Raw genomic sequence first — 16,698 nt, forward strand, 5'->3', positions numbered from 1 at the left:
TTGTTTAAAATCTCTGAATTGTGTCTAAAGCATTACATATGTGAGTTCATTTACAGGCAAAGATAAGAAACTAAAAAGAAAAATTATAAAGAAACTAATTAGAAAATAAAGAAATACAGATATGGAATAAATCGTAGCAGAAATAGGAAAAGAAAAGTAAAAGATTCATAATTAATAAAGTGCTAGCCAAGATATTTCAAGATAGTAATAATCTTTTAATATTGTATTATGAGTTGACATGTCAAAATTCGTTCCTATTATTGCTGGTCATAATCTTCGAAGATCTTAGAGAATATTTGGTGGTCAAATATGTCAAATTGACTCTCAACCCATATAAAAATAAAAAAGGCATCAAAAACACTAAAACATCCTCAATATAGACTTTCAAAAGTGAATAAATAATAGTATATTATGAACTTATGAATTTTAAATAATAAAGACCCACCACAAAGCAGTCCAATTATGCCTTATTAGTGTGCTCCATTTGAACCTAATTTTCTTAACTCTAAATAGGCTTAACTCATTTGCTTTCACTAAATCCATGCAATCATAATGCATCAGTTTCTCATATTATTTCCACTTTACATACTTGTAATGAATATGTTTCAAGGTTCTAAAATTGATAAAAATTATCGACCCCCTTGCAGGCACATCATCTAATATATTGTCAATTAATTTGTTTAATAAATTAATAGGTTTATTATAATATATAGTTTAATAAAATGAATGTATCATGTATATATAACAAGTTAGTAAGATATTTACGATATAAAAATTATGATTTTGATAGTTTATATTTATTATTTCATATAAATTTATATATAAATAAATTAATAAAATAATTGCAAAAAAATATCATGTAAATATCAATGATAAAATAATTTAATATAATAGAATTTTTATCAAAAAGTTAGAGAGAAAGGAAATAAGTTAGTATGCATCCTATATTTTAATTAATTATTTTAACATATCACCAAATCAAATTATATGTAAATAAATTTTTATTTTTTTAATTGCATGTTTTGATTAATAAAAATAATATTATATATGTCATAAATTCTATTTTATTTTTTATAATTTTTATTAAATAATTACTCAATCTGACTAAAAAGTAAAAACTGCAAATGATGATTAAAAACAATTTATATATAAAAATTTTTGATTTTATTTTATCAAAATCTATATATTATTAATCAAGCTAAAAGAAAAATAAAATTTAAAATGTTTTAATAACTTTAAAAAGAAAATTTTAAATTATCACTTTAGCAAATAACAAAAATATATTATAAATTTTTTTTATAATAATTATTCTAGCACCAATTTATAGTAATATTAAAAAAAATATTGAAATTCATAAAATAAAATTTAATCAATATATTTGATTATAAATGAAAGATAAAAAAAAAACTATAATCATAGAAAATTATCGTTACTCTGACATCCCCATAGAAAATTAATGATTTTATTATAATAAATTTAAACTAAACAGGTTTAATTTAAAAAAAAACTTAAATTAATTTAATAAATTTAATTTTAGTAATTTCAACTTATTTATCTAATTGTTTAAAATTAGATTTTTAATTTTAATGATCGCAATTAATTTTGTCAATAAACCTAATTATTTTTATTCTATAATTTGAACATTAAGAAAAATATATTTTTCTTTTTCACAATATTTCAAAATTATTATTTTACTGCAATATTATAAATTTTTAGGAAATTTTATTTTCATAATTTTAAAATAGTATAATCCATGCATACATTAAAAGTGAAGAATTTAATAGATTCAAACAAAATTACAGAGATATAACAAAATTTTAATTAAAGTTTAATATTTAAATTATTATTTCCATCTCAAAAAAATACGTTCACTTATATTTTCACATAAACTATATTATATATATATATATATATATATATATATATATATATATATATATATATATGGAAAACATTGTCTTCGCAAAAAAATGCCATTTATTTTTTAAATTAAGTATAATTTTATTTTATTATTTAAATTAATTTTAATATTTATATAAATTTAAAATTCTTAATTTTAGATATCATATAAATTTAAAATTCATAGTCCCATTTATACTAATCTCAATTAAATATAAAATTTTATGAAAATAATTAATTAAAATAATAAATTAATAAGAAAAAATAAAAAATATAATATAAATATATATTAATAATATATATATATATATTAATAAAATTTTAATAAAATCTTCAAGAAGGATTATAATAGGAGCTAAAAATTATTATTATTATTATTATTATTATTATGCCACAGGGGGAGGGGGAATATTGAAATTACCTAAAATGCATATTTTATTATACAATAAAAGACTCAATTTCATTGGCTATTACAAATTAATTTATTTAAATTTTTATTTTTTAAATTAATTTTAAAGTTTACATGAATTTAAAATTTTTAATCTTACATGTATTTAATTTAATTTAATTTTTTATTATAATTTAACTAAATTTAATTAACTTTTAAAATTAATATTTTTAAATAAAATAAGAATATCCTAAAATTATTTAATTAATAAAAAATATTATTGATTAAAGAATTTTAATATTTTTAGCATAATTTTCGCAATAAGCGTCCTATTCTAATTTGAATACTATATAACCTATTCCCATATTTTAGTATATATTTAATACGTAAATAATTTTATAATAATTAATATTAATTATATATTTACAATTTGGATGAATAAAAAAAAAAAAAGAATATATATATATATATGTAACTCAAGATTGGTGATAATTCTCTTTTCCATTTTTTAACTTTTTACATGACCTTAAAGTCGGGTAAAAAAATTAGTGACTTGGTTGAGGTAAGTGGCATAGTTTGTAATAATGTTTTGTATGTAATATTTAACACACAGGAAATTTAATTCTATGGTTGATTGATGATATTTCTTGATAATTAATAAATTTTATGTTGTATTATTATTTATAGCGATTATTTAATTTAAAAATATTGTTATATTAAAATTGATTGTTTAAACCTAATGATTATCTGAATATGTAAAAGATCTTATAATTTTACAGGTTTAGACTTACAGATCAATGGTCACAAAAGAATCACATCTAGTTAGGGGTGTGCAAATGATCGGTTTGGTTTCAAATCGAACTGAACCGATAAAATTGAAAATTAAAAATTTTAAAAATCGAACCAAATCGATTAAAAAGAGAAAATTAAACTGAACCAAATAGATAAATATTGGTTCGGTTCGATTTTAAACCGATCAAATCGAAATTTATAAATTGAGCATTTGATTTCTAACTGGGTTCGGTTCGGTTTTAAACCCATCAAACCTAAATCTTAGGGTTCGATTCGGTTTTCTTTGATTTCCTTGATATATATATTAATAATTTCGGTTCGGTTTGATTTTTTTTATGAAAATAATCGAACCGAACCGATTAACCAAAATTATCAAAAATTATAGATAGAATCGAACCAATTAAATTTTAAAACCGAATCAATTGAACTGAATTGACTCAATTCGATTTAATTTTTCGATTTTAACCGAAAACTGCTCTCCCATACATCTAGTGATAATACCCATTGAGTACTCTTTTACGGGTTATGAATATTTTATATCTCATCAAAATTGCTCTTTTTTTAAAGTATGGATTTGAAGCTTAAATCAATAAATATATATATTAGACTTTTAAATCAAGAAGCATAGAATTTTATTATTCTCTCTTAATTGATTTAAAATTACTTAATTTTTTTATTCTTTTATTTATTTATTTTTTTTAGAAGTATAAGTTAGGTTAGAAGAGTTATAAATAAAAGAAGAAGTATAAGTGATATAAGGACGTGATTTGCATATCATAAAAATAAAATTTATTATCAACATTATATTTTATAATAAAGTATAATATTAAATTCTAAATTTTAACTATTTCAAAAATTTATTATTTTTTAATTGTTATATTATAATTATCATATCTTTTAATTATTTTTTCTTATCAATTTTACAATAATTATATTTAATTGTTATAATCATTTATTTATGTTAAAACATCTATCTTTAATTTTCATTGGGTGATCCAATTATTAGAAAAACTTAATTAACAAATATAAAAACATGATTAATGAGAGTATTTATAAACTAATCAAATTATTTTTATATTTTTTAATTTACAATAAATAATAATTAATAATCTTATTATAAATCTTATTAAAAAAATACTTATAAATATCCTAACTCATAAATAATTTTATTAATATTAAATAATATTATGTAATTTAAAGAATTAGTGCTAGATTTTTTTTTGAATTTTTAGCTTGATTAGCTATTTTTTTTTGACAATTTTAGCTTAGTTTTAATTTTTTTTAATCCATAATTTTCTTTTCCACCCAATTAACCCAGCAACGTTTAAAAAATAAAAAAAGAACTCAGCAACCAGCGTCGGTTGGCACGTGCGGTAGGTCTAGATCACGAGTGCGAAGCCACTTTGCTGTGATTGGTTGGGCTGATGCCCCTTTTAATGCCAGGCATCCATTACTCACTAGCGCACACACACACACAGTCTCTCTCTCTCTCTCTCTCTCTCTCTCTCTCTAAAAAAGAAAAATCCGTGAGGAAATCTGTGATAGAAAGAATATTAGAGAGAGGCGGTTTTGGTTTTTATTTTGTTTTCTTCTGTTTGGTATCAATTTACAGCTTGCTGTCTTCTTTTTGCTTCACAGATCGAATCTAAGTTCTGTATGTGTGCGTCTGCTCTTAATTCTTCTAATTTTCCTTTTCTTTTTTATAAAAGATTGAACACACATTTTCTTGCTGAGCTAAAATTTCCTAAAATCAGGTTTAATTTTTTTCCTCTTTTTTTTTTTTTTTTAATTTTCAACTTTTAGTGTATTTTCGAGCTTTTTTTTTTTTGGGGGGGGGGGGGGTGGGGGAAGGGAATAGTCGGTCAAGGTGTGAACAAGTGTAAATATTCTGACTTTTTAGAGCAATTCCATTGATGGGTAGTGTTAGATTTCGAGTGTTTTTGCTTGTAGTCGTTCAAAATCTGAGTGTTTATTTTTTATTTTTTGTGAAAATTTTTGAGCTTAATGGTAATGTGATTAAACATCGGAGTAGTTTTGGTATTTGTGGTTTATATTTTCTTTTTCTTTTTCTTTAATGTGACTAAACATCGGAGTAGTTTTGGTACTCGATGGTTTAGATTTTCTTTTTCTTTTTCTTTTTCTTTTTTTTTTTTGCATATTTTAGTTGTGTGTGTGTGTGTGTGTATTTAAATTTCTTCTTGATATGGAATTTAAATAAAAAATGCATTTATCTGAACTAACTTACTGTGCGGCACTTTGATGCTGTTTCAGTGTTGTAGCTGACGGATGACATTGGATTATAAGAGCCAACTTTTCTCGTAGATTGTCCTGACCAGTGTAGATTTCATGTCTGGTAAAGTTTCCAATGTGAAGTGATGTTATTGTTTTAAGTGGTTGCTTGTAGTTCTGTAATTTTGATTGTATAGCTGGGTGAATAAGGATTGGGATGGTTTTGTAGGTTGTGTATGGTTAATTTGGGCTGTTACAAACTTGATGTCTCTTGCCCTTAATACGTAATAACTAACACTTAGCATCTGGGTACAAGTATTAATGGGTTTATCTGGATTGTTACTAAAGCATTATTTATTTTCTTCCTCAACTTTGTGCCTTGGGTTCTTGTGTAAATTTAATGCGTTCTATTGTGATAATTAGAATTTATTAAAAATCTGCCAAAGGGTAGAAAAACCATTTATTTTTAAAGCTTGCAAGAATGTCGCCAAAATGAAAGAAAAGTTTGATTGAAGTGAAGAGTTTTCTTATGCATGTTTTCAGCTAGATATGTATTTTGATATATATGCTTGAAACCTAAGAATTTAAGTTGGGAGTTAAAACTTAAAAGTTTAGAAAACTTTTTTCCTCATGTTGTGTCATGTTTTCTTCATGATGCTGTTGGTATGACGACACTCTATTTCTCGCAGGCAAATTTTTTCATTTTTGGCTGCCATATGGTATCATCAACCAGATAAATATATGTTACAAGGGAAGCATTTTGGACTTTGGTCTGTCAGATGATTTGTAGTAGCTGTATTATGCTTTACCAATGCCATAATGGCCATCTATCTGAGGAGATGTCAAGGGCCGTGGCTTTTTCACATTCTACTGTTCTATATCCTTCTAAACAAAAGTAGAGCTATCAATCCTGATGGTATGTAATATTTGATTTTTTTTTCTCCTGTATTCTGCTCTAGCCACCAATTTAATGATTATGTCAAAGTGTTGAGTGGCTGATTTTAGATCTAATTCTTTGCTTGTATAGTGGATTTTTTTTTTAATTGTACAATATATTGTATGTCTTGCCACCAAACTTTGATGGGAGTTACCATTTAACTGGTCTCTTATGGGAAATAGTGTGGATTGCTCTTTCAATTATTTCATTTCTTCATCAATTAATGGAGTTTTCTCCATTAGATTTGTGATTAACAATGATTAATGGGTTCTGCATGGTTGTAAGCATCTTAGTAGTTCAGCCCTTGAGTGTGTTTTCTTTCTGGGATATGTTAGGCGTTGTTTCCAACATCCATGTTTTTCATAGCCTTTAGATTTTGCAGAATCTATGTTCCATTCCTTGTGGATTCTTCTCGTTGCTTGTGTGTGAAAATGCATATGTTCAAGTGCATGTGTGATATAAATAGAATGCACTCACTTTCTGATTTTGTAGGTGAGGCACTTCTAAACTTCAGGAATGCTATTGTTAGTTCAGATGGTATCCTTCCCCTATGGAGACCTGAGGATCCTGACCCATGTAATTGGAGAGGTGTGACCTGTGATCAGAAAACCAAGAGAGTTATATATGTGTGAGTTCTTCCCCACAATTGGTTTGCTTGCTATAATTGCTTTAGTTAACCCTCTTGTCAATATGCCGCTAGAAGGTAAGTTTTTTTTTTGTTGGATTTCAGCACCTTTTTTTTTTTTTTTTTTACAGAACACATTTTTTTAAAGGGAATTTGTAATCAGTGGAAGATAACAAGGAACTTCTTCTGTTGCATTACCTTTTAATGGCCTTGAAAAATATTGTCTTCATTTATTACATGAAGTATATTGTGGCATTGTTGGGCTCACCCTTTGTCTTGTAAAGACTAGAAAAGACTAATTTTTGTGTTTCTCAATGTTTCTTCCAGTAAATTACTTTTAATCATAGATAGTAAAAGATCTTGTTAATGAATTTTTCCAAATTAATTTAGCTAGTTTCTTTAAAGTCATGTAGATGAAGCCTGTGCCATAAGGCTGAGTGGCTGGCACTTTTAATTTGCTTCTTCGGTATTCTTTTGCACAAATTAATTAAAGGCACATGTGCTGCTTGTTTGCATTGTAGTTGTTAACACCTGAAGGTTTGTTGCTGTCATAATCTGTTGTTACCTTGATAATGCCTAGATGCGTGTATATTCCTCTATTAGGTGGCTGTACTGTGATATGATAAAGAAAAAAACCTAAAGGAAAAATTCTGTTTGTCTTTTGGTGGTTTGTGGTTTCATATACCTCTATAGATATGTTTAGGCCTATTTTTCGTTTGCTTGAAAAGGAGCCCTATGCGGTAGAGTAAAATGATCTGTAACTCTCATACAATATATGCATGTGCGTGTCTATATTCACACTCTCACATAGAGATGCACTCTCATAGCCCTCGAAGTCTTTTTCATGATGCAATATGATAAATACCTTGGAATATGTGGAAATGAACATATTATGTGCAATTGCCTCCTGTATTGAATTTAACATTGTGCATTTGTTTGATTTTTCTAAATCACTTCTTCCAGGAGTCTGAAGAATCACAAATTAAGTGGACCTATATCTCCTGACATTGGGAAGATAGAGCACTTGAAGATTTTGTATGTGACTTTAGAGTTTCATGTTTTTCTTAGTATTTTGTTGCTTATTAGCTGAATTAGAAGGCAAGGTGCCATTTCTGATTCATTTTAATATGTTGATGTGTTTTTAGAGCTCTATACAACAACAACTTTTATGGAACAATTCCTTCAGAATTGGGAAATTGCACGGAGTTGCAGGGAATGTAAGTATCTCTGATGGCAAAAGTACAGTAGTCCAGACCAAACAATGTGCTGTTTTAGTCGTACTGAATTGATGCTTGAGACCTAATATGGTTTTCAGAAAAGAAAAAAATCCTTTATGAACTGTAAAGCAAAATTTCCTCGAGTACACAAATACAACTTGCTCTATTACTAGACTTGCATGTTAATGTCGAAAGACATTGCATATTAGTTTAACTATTTTTCTAAAACTTTTTTTTTTTTTTTTTGTTTTTGTTCATGTGCATACTTCACCTACCCATGAAGATTGTATGTTTTCCTTTTTGGGTTTTCTTCATAATACATGGCCGTTAATGAGAAGTCCCTAAACTAAAGATTGATAATAACAAACACTGAATCATACATGAGGAAATGTATTCTTTCTGAAAATCCATGAGTTATCACTTGGACAGAACATTTGAAATAACAGGATTCATGTCTGAGTTTTTAGTTCAATTAAACAAGGATTTGGACTTGTAGAAACAGGGGGGAGGGTGGGGGTTTGCGGAATCCTTTAGCTAAATTTTAGAATATATTGAAAATCACTTCTTATTGGTAGGTATTTCAAATTCATCATCTAAAAAAGTTCATCCATGTTCAGGAACTTAATCTCCATCTAAAGAATTGATCCATCTAAAGAAAATCTACATGTGAAAAACATCAAAAAAGCTAATAACCAATTTAAGTATCCATAATTGCAAATGGCCTGTTAAACATGCCCTTGGATCCTTTAATTTCAATTGAAGGGCAACTTGGTTAATTTTTTGGTGAAAAGCAAGAGATTAGCATTATATATATATATATATATATATATATATATATATATATATATATATATATATATATATATATATTAGGATAATCCAAATATCAAACATTTTTCTTAGTTTCTTAGACAATTTTTTAGCCCCAATATTAGTAGCGGCACCATCAATTTCTTTTCCTTAAGAATTTGTCATCTACAAATAGAAACTCTTTCCAATAAAGAGAGTTTGCATTTGGTTTGTATTAAGATAGTGTAATACGTAAAAATTATAGATTAACTTGATGTATGTAGTTAGCTTTGTATAAAGTGAAGTTACCTTTTCTTTGTAATTATAGAGTTGGCACTTGGCACCCTTTATTCCATCTTTGATGGTCGATCTATAATTCTATATCTTATTTACATTTTTACTCCTAAATGGATTGCAAAGTAAATGATAAATATGTCTTCTACAGATACTTGCAGGGTAACTACTTAAGTGGGCTAATTCCAGGTGAACTAGGAAACTTGTCAGAGCTTCAATATTTGTGAGTCTTTCCTTATGGTGAATTTTATTATTTTAATGATACTGAGTATTCAACTTAAACGTGTGATGCTTTTTATTTTGCAAGTTCGCATAGAAATTTAAAATCCTGTCTTCTAGTATGTAGATGCCTATGTCTACATTGTGTATCTTTCATTCAGAAATGAGATTGTGATGTTTATGTTTCAATTTCAATCAATGGTGTAGTTTGTTGAGTTCTTTTTTTTTAATAATTATTTTTTTTCCTATTATATCAAGAGTGGAGTCGATTATTGAAGTTCATAATTCTTGTGTCACATTTAATCCTCCATCAAATATAGAAAACAGAAATGGGTTGAATGGGCCTAATCTTTCATGAGGGTTATAGCGTTGATTTTAACCTTTCGGAGAAATTAGTTTTCTGGACCAGCTGTGCCTATTAATCTACATCATCGCTGTGGTTTATATTCCTGTTCAGTCCTTCTTGAACCTGAATAATATTTCCCAATTTAATCCTAGGAAGAATATTGTATCTGTCTAGGTGCTAACATTATGAACTGCAAGCCTTATAGTTTAAGTAAAAGTTGTGACCTAGTTCCTTTCCCGAAGCTGTTAGGGGATAAGATGGGATTTAGTAGGTTTTCTACTTGCATTTTATATAGACAGCAATTGAGTACTATCATGATAGTTACTTCATCCTAGCGGGAGATAGTAAGGAAATCAAGCTGCTTGGTTTACACCAACTTACTTTGTTCTGTTTCTATAAAATGATGTAAAATAAATTCATGCCTTACATTAGCAATGTTGCTAATGGCAAAGAAAATAAATAGAAGAAAAACAAAGATTCTACTAGGATTGAGTTATTTGTTAGAAAGATCAAAGATCCAAAGAATATTAGCTGTCATGTAGTTACTAATTTTCCATAAATGCCAAATAATGATTTCAGATTCCCAAGTGAGGGAGAAATTATTTAATTATATTTTCTTGCTTTGATTATCCAAATTAATATATTGGTAAATGATGATACTCATTGGTATTCTGTTCCTCAATTCTGTAGGGATATCTCAAGCAACTCTCTCAGTGGGTCAATCCCATCATCTATTGGGAAGTTAAATAAACTCATTACTTTGTGAGTATCACTGTTTCCTTCTCATCAGTGTTTTTTTTTTTAATAATATTCTTGTATTATATTGGAAATATAAATTTTTACTTCAAATCTGATGCTTATTAATACGATCTTGGTGAATTTTGGAAGCAATGTATCAAACAATTTTCTTGTTGGACCAATACCATCTGATGGTGTGCTTATCAACTTTACAGAAAGCTCGTAAGTCCAACCTTTCATGTTTAATGGATTTTTGGTCATTTAGTGGTGATCTAATTACCTTGAGACGCACTATAAGCAGTACTTTATTATGGTTATAGTTTGACTATTGTAGTAATTTCCCCATAATTCAAAGTTCAGTGCTAATGAATTTAGGCATTTACTCTTATAGTTTCGCTGGGAATCGTGGCTTGTGCGGGAGGCAGATCAATATGAATTGTAAAGATGAAAGTGGAGGACCTTCAACTAATTCACAATCTCCTCAATCAGGTGAAATTGCAAGCATGATAAATTGATTCTTCGATAAATATATATAATTCACATTGGCATCTCTACTTGCCAGGTATAATATCCACAATTCTGGATACTGTGCATCATCCGCCTTTAGAATGCTTAAAAACATGGGCATTTAAGTATCATATGGCTCATGACATGAACTTAACCATGTAAAGAGCTAAAATCTGACTCTCTGAAGTTTTTGAAGACGCTTTAAAACATAAATTTGTATCAGACAGAATATTGTGTATGTTATCTGGTCCTTTACACGTTATCTTAGTGGAGATTAATTAACATTGCACCATTTTTAGCCCAAAATCAAGGTGGAAAGAAGAAATACTCAGGAAGACTGTTTATTAGTGCTTCGGCAACTATTGGTGCACTCCTTCTGGTGGCACTTATGTGTTTTTGGGGTTGCTTTCTTTATAAGAAGTTTGGTAAAAGTGAAAGTGATGGCATTGCAATGGATGTCAGTGGAGGTACTATTCTTAACTACAGGAAATATCTTTGTGATCTCTCTCTTTCCTATTTACATCTATGCATTATAAGTTCCTAAAACTCAACCATTTTGATTTATTTGATCTTGTTGCTCCAGGTGCTTCAATTGTAATGTTTCATGGGGACTTGCCATACTCATCAAAAGACATAATTAAGAAATTAGAGAACTTGAATGAGGAACATATCATAGGTTGTGGTGGCTTTGGAAAAGTGTACAAGCTTGCTATGGATGATGGCAATGTATTTGCCTTGAAAAGAATTTTAAGGATGAATGAGGGTTTTGATCGTTTCTTTGAGAGGGAACTTGAGATTCTAGGAAGCATAAAACATCGGTACTTGGTGAACTTGCGAGGTTATTGCAATTCTACTACCTCGAAGTTGTTAATTTATGATTTCCTCGCTGGTGGCAGTCTTGATGAAGCACTCCACGGTAAGTATATTGGAATTTGTGACCTGCATTTATGTGCCTCTTATCAGTTCCAATGCTCATAAGCATGTTAGCCCTCTTAATTTTGACATATTCTGGACAGGACCTAGCAAACAGATATGGTAATTAATATGACAATTAGAAGAGTGATGTTATATGTTGGGAGACTTGGATCATAATCCTGCTTGGTGCTCTTTGATTTTTATTTGATTTTCTTTTTTTTTTTTTAAATTTTCATTGAAAGGAATTAATTTGTCTAAAGTCTGAACCATATTTATTAAAGGCGCAAGGCGCACCCTTGCACCTGAGCAAGGTGAGGTACAAAAATAAAATTCAAACTCAAATAAATGTGAATATTCTATCAAACTTCAAATAATATAAAACTAAAAATAATAATAACTAATAAGCATTGAAGTAGTAATATGTTAAAACTTGAATAGTCTTTTAATGTTTCAAAATTAAAGTCAAGCAATCATAAAATAAATACTCTTCAATCTTCATCAAGAGTAGCATCATAATCTTCTTCCTTTTCTTCTACACCTTCGTCCTTAATACTCATCTTCAAAATCAATATCTTCGTCATCTTCCTCATCTTTAAGAACTAAAGGGGTATTATTTAATTCTCGAGTTAGATTGGTATAGATCTTAAAATAGGTGTAGATGCAACATTTCTTTTTTTTGAAAAAGATAACGAGTAGTAGTGTTGAAAGTGGAAATATGGGGGATTTGGGATCTTGAGTGTGGTAGTTTGATGAGATTTTGGTGACTAGTTATCACGAGCAATACTAATTTTAAAAACTTCTAGATCGATAAATTTCTAGTTGAGTTGTAGTGCTTTTTGTCAATGGAAGTGCTCGCCGAAGGTGGAAATAAAGAAGGCGTGCCTTTCTAGAGCCTTGCACCTGAAGCAAGGCGCACACTTAGGCGCATAAGGGGAGGGACTTGGTGAATGTCGCGCGCCTTTTTTCTATAGAGGCTCAAGGGTTGGAGCCTGGAGCTTGAGGCGTGCCGTTAATAACTATGAACTGAACCTTATATGCTTAGATGTCGTCATGTGATTATGATCTATGAACTCATAGGTCTTAGGGTTACGTCTTTTTCTATGGCTGCTGTTTTCTTTGGGAAGAGCATGACCTAGTGATGCACCAACAAAATATTATAATTTTTTACTGTTTGGGTTATTGTATTGCATCCCTGTTCACAAACTGTAGCAGTTTTAAAATCAGGATTCCAATCTTATTTTGATCAAGACCGAATTCTATTAGGATTCTGTATACGGAGCTGTAACACTCATTTTACAGTCACATTTCATAAATTAATTCTATAGCTTACTGCTGGTAGTTTTTGATAGTTGTATAACTAGAAAATCAGTCCTTTGAGATATCTTAGTTCTCTCGTTTTCATTTTTCTCTATTTCTCTTGTTAAATCTATTTCATTATTCTCTTGCTGATTAACTTCTTAATCCATTTGGATTGGAAAAGAAAAGGAAATGGCATCACTGAAATTCTTGGGCACATTCTGTCCTTAGCATTGGCTAATGTGTGACAGCTTCCATGCAATCTTGCACTTTCAAAGTTCTGGTGCTCTCAACTAAAGAGCTGTGGTAGCCGACTCATGGAAGTATTACCCATGGCAATTTTTAGCAAAATAGCTCTAGCATTATTTGCATCAGCTATTTTCTGTTCTTCATGGTGGTTTGTTTCTACATTTAAGCCCTATAAACTATGAAATATTTAATGATTTGATTTATTGGTTGATCCTCATCCCATTTGATGCTGCCTTTTGTTTGATTTCACATGCTCAGATGATAGGATGTGATTGTGATATATGAGCCCTTCAGGTTTGCTGTTGCTAGTATTGTTTTTGTTGTGGCTACTGTTATCTTTGGCAAGGGCATGAGAGAGTATTATTGTGGTGATCCAGATCTCAATCTATGTTGATTGGGAAAGTTGGTAATATTGAAATTCTTGGGCACATTCTGCTCTAGGCATTGGCTGATTGAGTAAAGGTGTGGGTTAGGTTCGAAGTAGTTTTTAGGTTTTGTTTTGGTTATAAATTTTCCCTTTTGACTTGAACAATGTCCTCCTTTATGCTTTCTTTAAATTTGCTTCATGAAGGGAAAAAATAAAGAGAAACGATAACTTGTTATGATGACTTGTGCAGAAAGATCTGAGCAACTGGACTGGGATGCACGTCTGAATATCATTATGGGAGCAGCAAAAGGACTGGCCTACCTGCATCATGACTGTTCCCCTAGGATCATACACCGTGACATAAAGTCAAGCAACATTTTGCTTGATGCCAATTTGGAGGCCCGTGTATCTGACTTTGGACTTGCCAAACTGTTAGAGGATGAAGAATCACACATTACAACAACTGTTGCAGGAACATTTGGTTATCTAGCTCCTGGTGAGGTTTTTACGCTTGATCTATGTTTTTTACTTGACCCAAACTCTTGGGATTTTTTTTTTTTTGCTTTTTTTAAATGATGATGACATTAAACTCACACTTGCAGCCAATATCTTTTTTAGCTTATATAAATTAGGTTTCGATAATAAATTTGCTATGCCTATCTCGTAATTCCATGAGAAGGCCTATTGTTTTCATGACCTGATCCTAATAATTTATAATGCTTGACAGTGCTTAAAAGGTTCGGTGTCTTTAGCTTACAACCTAGGCAAATAACAAGTGGTCTGATTGTTCTTAAGCTGGCCAGTCTTTTTATATCAATTTGAAATACCATACATTAATTTCATCTAAACCTTAAAATATAATAATACATTCTGAGTTTGTTTCACTTCATTTGCAGAATACATGCAGAGTGGTAGAGCAACTGAAAAGACTGATGTTTATAGTTTTGGGGTCTTGGTGCTTGAAGTATTAAGTGGAAAGCGACCCACAGATGCATCATTCATTGAGAAGGGCCTTAACATTGTTGGTTGGGTAGGTCCTCTTCCCTGTGCATGTTAAAAATTCTGGTTTTGGTTAAATAAATTTCTTTTTTTCTGCGTCTTTACTAGAATTTGGTATTGCTTTGTTTAATGCTATCAAGGAAATCTGACTTGTTATTAAAAAAGAAAAAAATTCCAACATCAGTGAACAGAAAAATAGCCAAATTCTTAACATAGTCTAGTCTTTGCATGCTCAGTTTATTTTATGCTGCAGTACATAACTATATATATTGTTTTAAGCTCCCAGTTGTTTCATGAGGGATAGTTCAAAAGGCTGCTGAGAGTTAATTCGTGAGGGACAGTTCTAATCTGCTAATAGTTTATGTGTAATGTATAGAATGTATGATTAAACGCTAGTAGACTAACAACGAGCTAAATCTTAAAATATAATCCAATTTTGATAATATTTATAAGGATTTTGTCTTCTAAAATTTCAGTGCAATAAACATGTCCATTTTTTTTAGCGTATTCCCACTCTACGTTGACCCAATTCATTATTTCTTTCAACAATTTCCTTTGTGTTAAATTTTAGCTAGTACTGTCTACTTCTATGATTGATTATAGTTACTGACTAGAAGCACGACAAATTTCTAGGGGAACCGTGGGTCCAATCATGTTGGATTAGTATTTTCTGAAAACACCTCAAGCAATGGACTTGTCTCTTATTTCTCTCTGTCGTCAAATGCTTGCCTTTAGGGTTGTAAGTGAACTAGTGGGTTTGGTGAACTTGTGAACAGGCTGGGTATACACTTCGTTATACTATTATTATTTTCTTTCTAGGGTGTGTGCCTGCACCTGGGCTCCAGGACTTCTTTGTGCCCTGGTGTGCATTGTGGCATTTAATAACTACGAGTCCGAGTCAAGTTCAACCTTGGGTGAGGGAGAACCAAGCCGAGGCTGAACACTGAAGAGCTCTACTCTGCTTGGTTCATTTACTCCCCTAGACTCTGGCTTCAGGCTATTTCTAATTTCACAAAGTAAACTTTCCAAGCAAGTTATTGCATCAACTGCCAACAGTCACCTGAAATGGAGACACCCATGCAGTCAAAGGGATGCCATTTTTTATTCAATCTATTTCCTTTTCTGCAGTTAAATTTTTTGGGCACGGAGAATAGGCAACGAGATATTGTTGATCCCAATTGTGAGGGCGTACAAATAGAAAGCCTTGATGCGCTGCTTTCAATTGCCACCCAATGTGTCTCTTCAAGCCCAGAGGATCGACCCACCATGCACAGGGTAGTTCAGTTGCTTGAATCTGAAGTTATGACACCATGCCCCAGTGACTTCTATGATTCATCTGGTGACAATGACACATGTTGACTCAGCAGCTTCTATTAGAGAAGGAATGAGCAAGCAAGTGGAAGGGGCCTAGAATCTGCGGCAGTTTTGTATCTTGATTTTATTCATTCATTCTTTCTGCAGATTTATGACAAGTTTTAAGGCTCACCACTTCATTTGTCTGTCAGAGACCTTTAGCAATTGATTAGTCACCAAGTGGAATTTTCCTACGTTAGGATCTGCACGTTTTGAATCGATGTATGGAAACTGTTCAAAATGGATCGATGTTTCCTCTTGTGGGACAGGTCATTCGTTCATCCATCCTTTGGGTTTTTTTTTTTTTTTTTTGGTTTAAGCCCTTTTCTTTTTCCTTCTTTTGTTTTTGGTTGTAATCCCCTAAGCATTTGTCTCTCAAATTAAGTGTATATGCAATTTGTATAAATTGAGGATATCTATGTGTCTTTGCCAAGGATTTTTTTTTTTTTCGGTTTTAACCATTTTTGTAAAATATGTTCATTGCAATAATTGGTGTCTTCTCTTTTGTTGTGTGGAATGCTGGTTGTATCTTTAAAACC

General features: G+C 30.2%; 1 protein-coding gene across 5 annotated transcripts; it reads left to right on the top strand.

Annotated features, from left to right (window-relative positions):
• The first annotated feature begins 4,538 nt into the window (after window positions 1–4,538).
• On the top strand, window positions 4,539–16,676 carry LOC110637268 (LRR receptor-like serine/threonine-protein kinase FEI 1). Of its 5 annotated transcripts, none has more exons than XM_058140363.1 (15): window positions 4,539–4,733; window positions 5,351–5,432; window positions 5,998–6,224; window positions 6,738–6,873; window positions 7,834–7,905; window positions 8,016–8,087; window positions 9,322–9,393; window positions 10,426–10,497; window positions 10,624–10,695; window positions 10,865–10,962; window positions 11,280–11,447; window positions 11,564–11,896; window positions 14,058–14,303; window positions 14,704–14,837; window positions 15,935–16,676. In XM_058140363.1, exons 3-15 carry the CDS (start codon window positions 6,128–6,130, stop codon window positions 16,163–16,165), a joined length of 1,803 nt encoding a protein of 600 aa, XP_057996346.1. In that variant the 5' UTR covers window positions 4,539–4,733; window positions 5,351–5,432; window positions 5,998–6,127; the 3' UTR covers window positions 16,166–16,676. The 5 variants fall into 5 exon arrangements, with proteins under 5 accessions (XP_057996346.1, XP_057996347.1, XP_057996350.1 ...); XM_058140364.1 differs by having other exon boundaries at window positions 4,542–4,739; XM_058140367.1 differs by having other exon boundaries at window positions 4,543–4,739; window positions 11,292–11,447.
• Window positions 16,677–16,698: the final 22 nt, after the last annotated feature.

Source organism: Hevea brasiliensis, chromosome 18, assembly GCF_030052815.1.
Source record: "Hevea brasiliensis isolate MT/VB/25A 57/8 chromosome 18, ASM3005281v1, whole genome shotgun sequence".
Taxonomy (NCBI): Eukaryota; Viridiplantae; Streptophyta; class Magnoliopsida; order Malpighiales; family Euphorbiaceae; genus Hevea; species Hevea brasiliensis.

Bases quoted from the DNA above. Each gene is read 5' to 3' on its own strand.
- LOC110637268 (XM_058140363.1), top strand. From the start codon at position 6,128: ATGGCCATCTATCTGAGGAGATGTCAAGGGCCGTGGCTTTTTCACATT. The intron at 9,394-10,425 runs GTGAGTCTTTCC...TCAATTCTGTAG, and splicing joins TTGTCAGAGCTTCAATATTT to GGATATCTCAAGCAACTCTC. The intron at 10,696-10,864 runs GTAAGTCCAACC...TTACTCTTATAG, and splicing joins ATCAACTTTACAGAAAGCTC to TTTCGCTGGGAATCGTGGCT.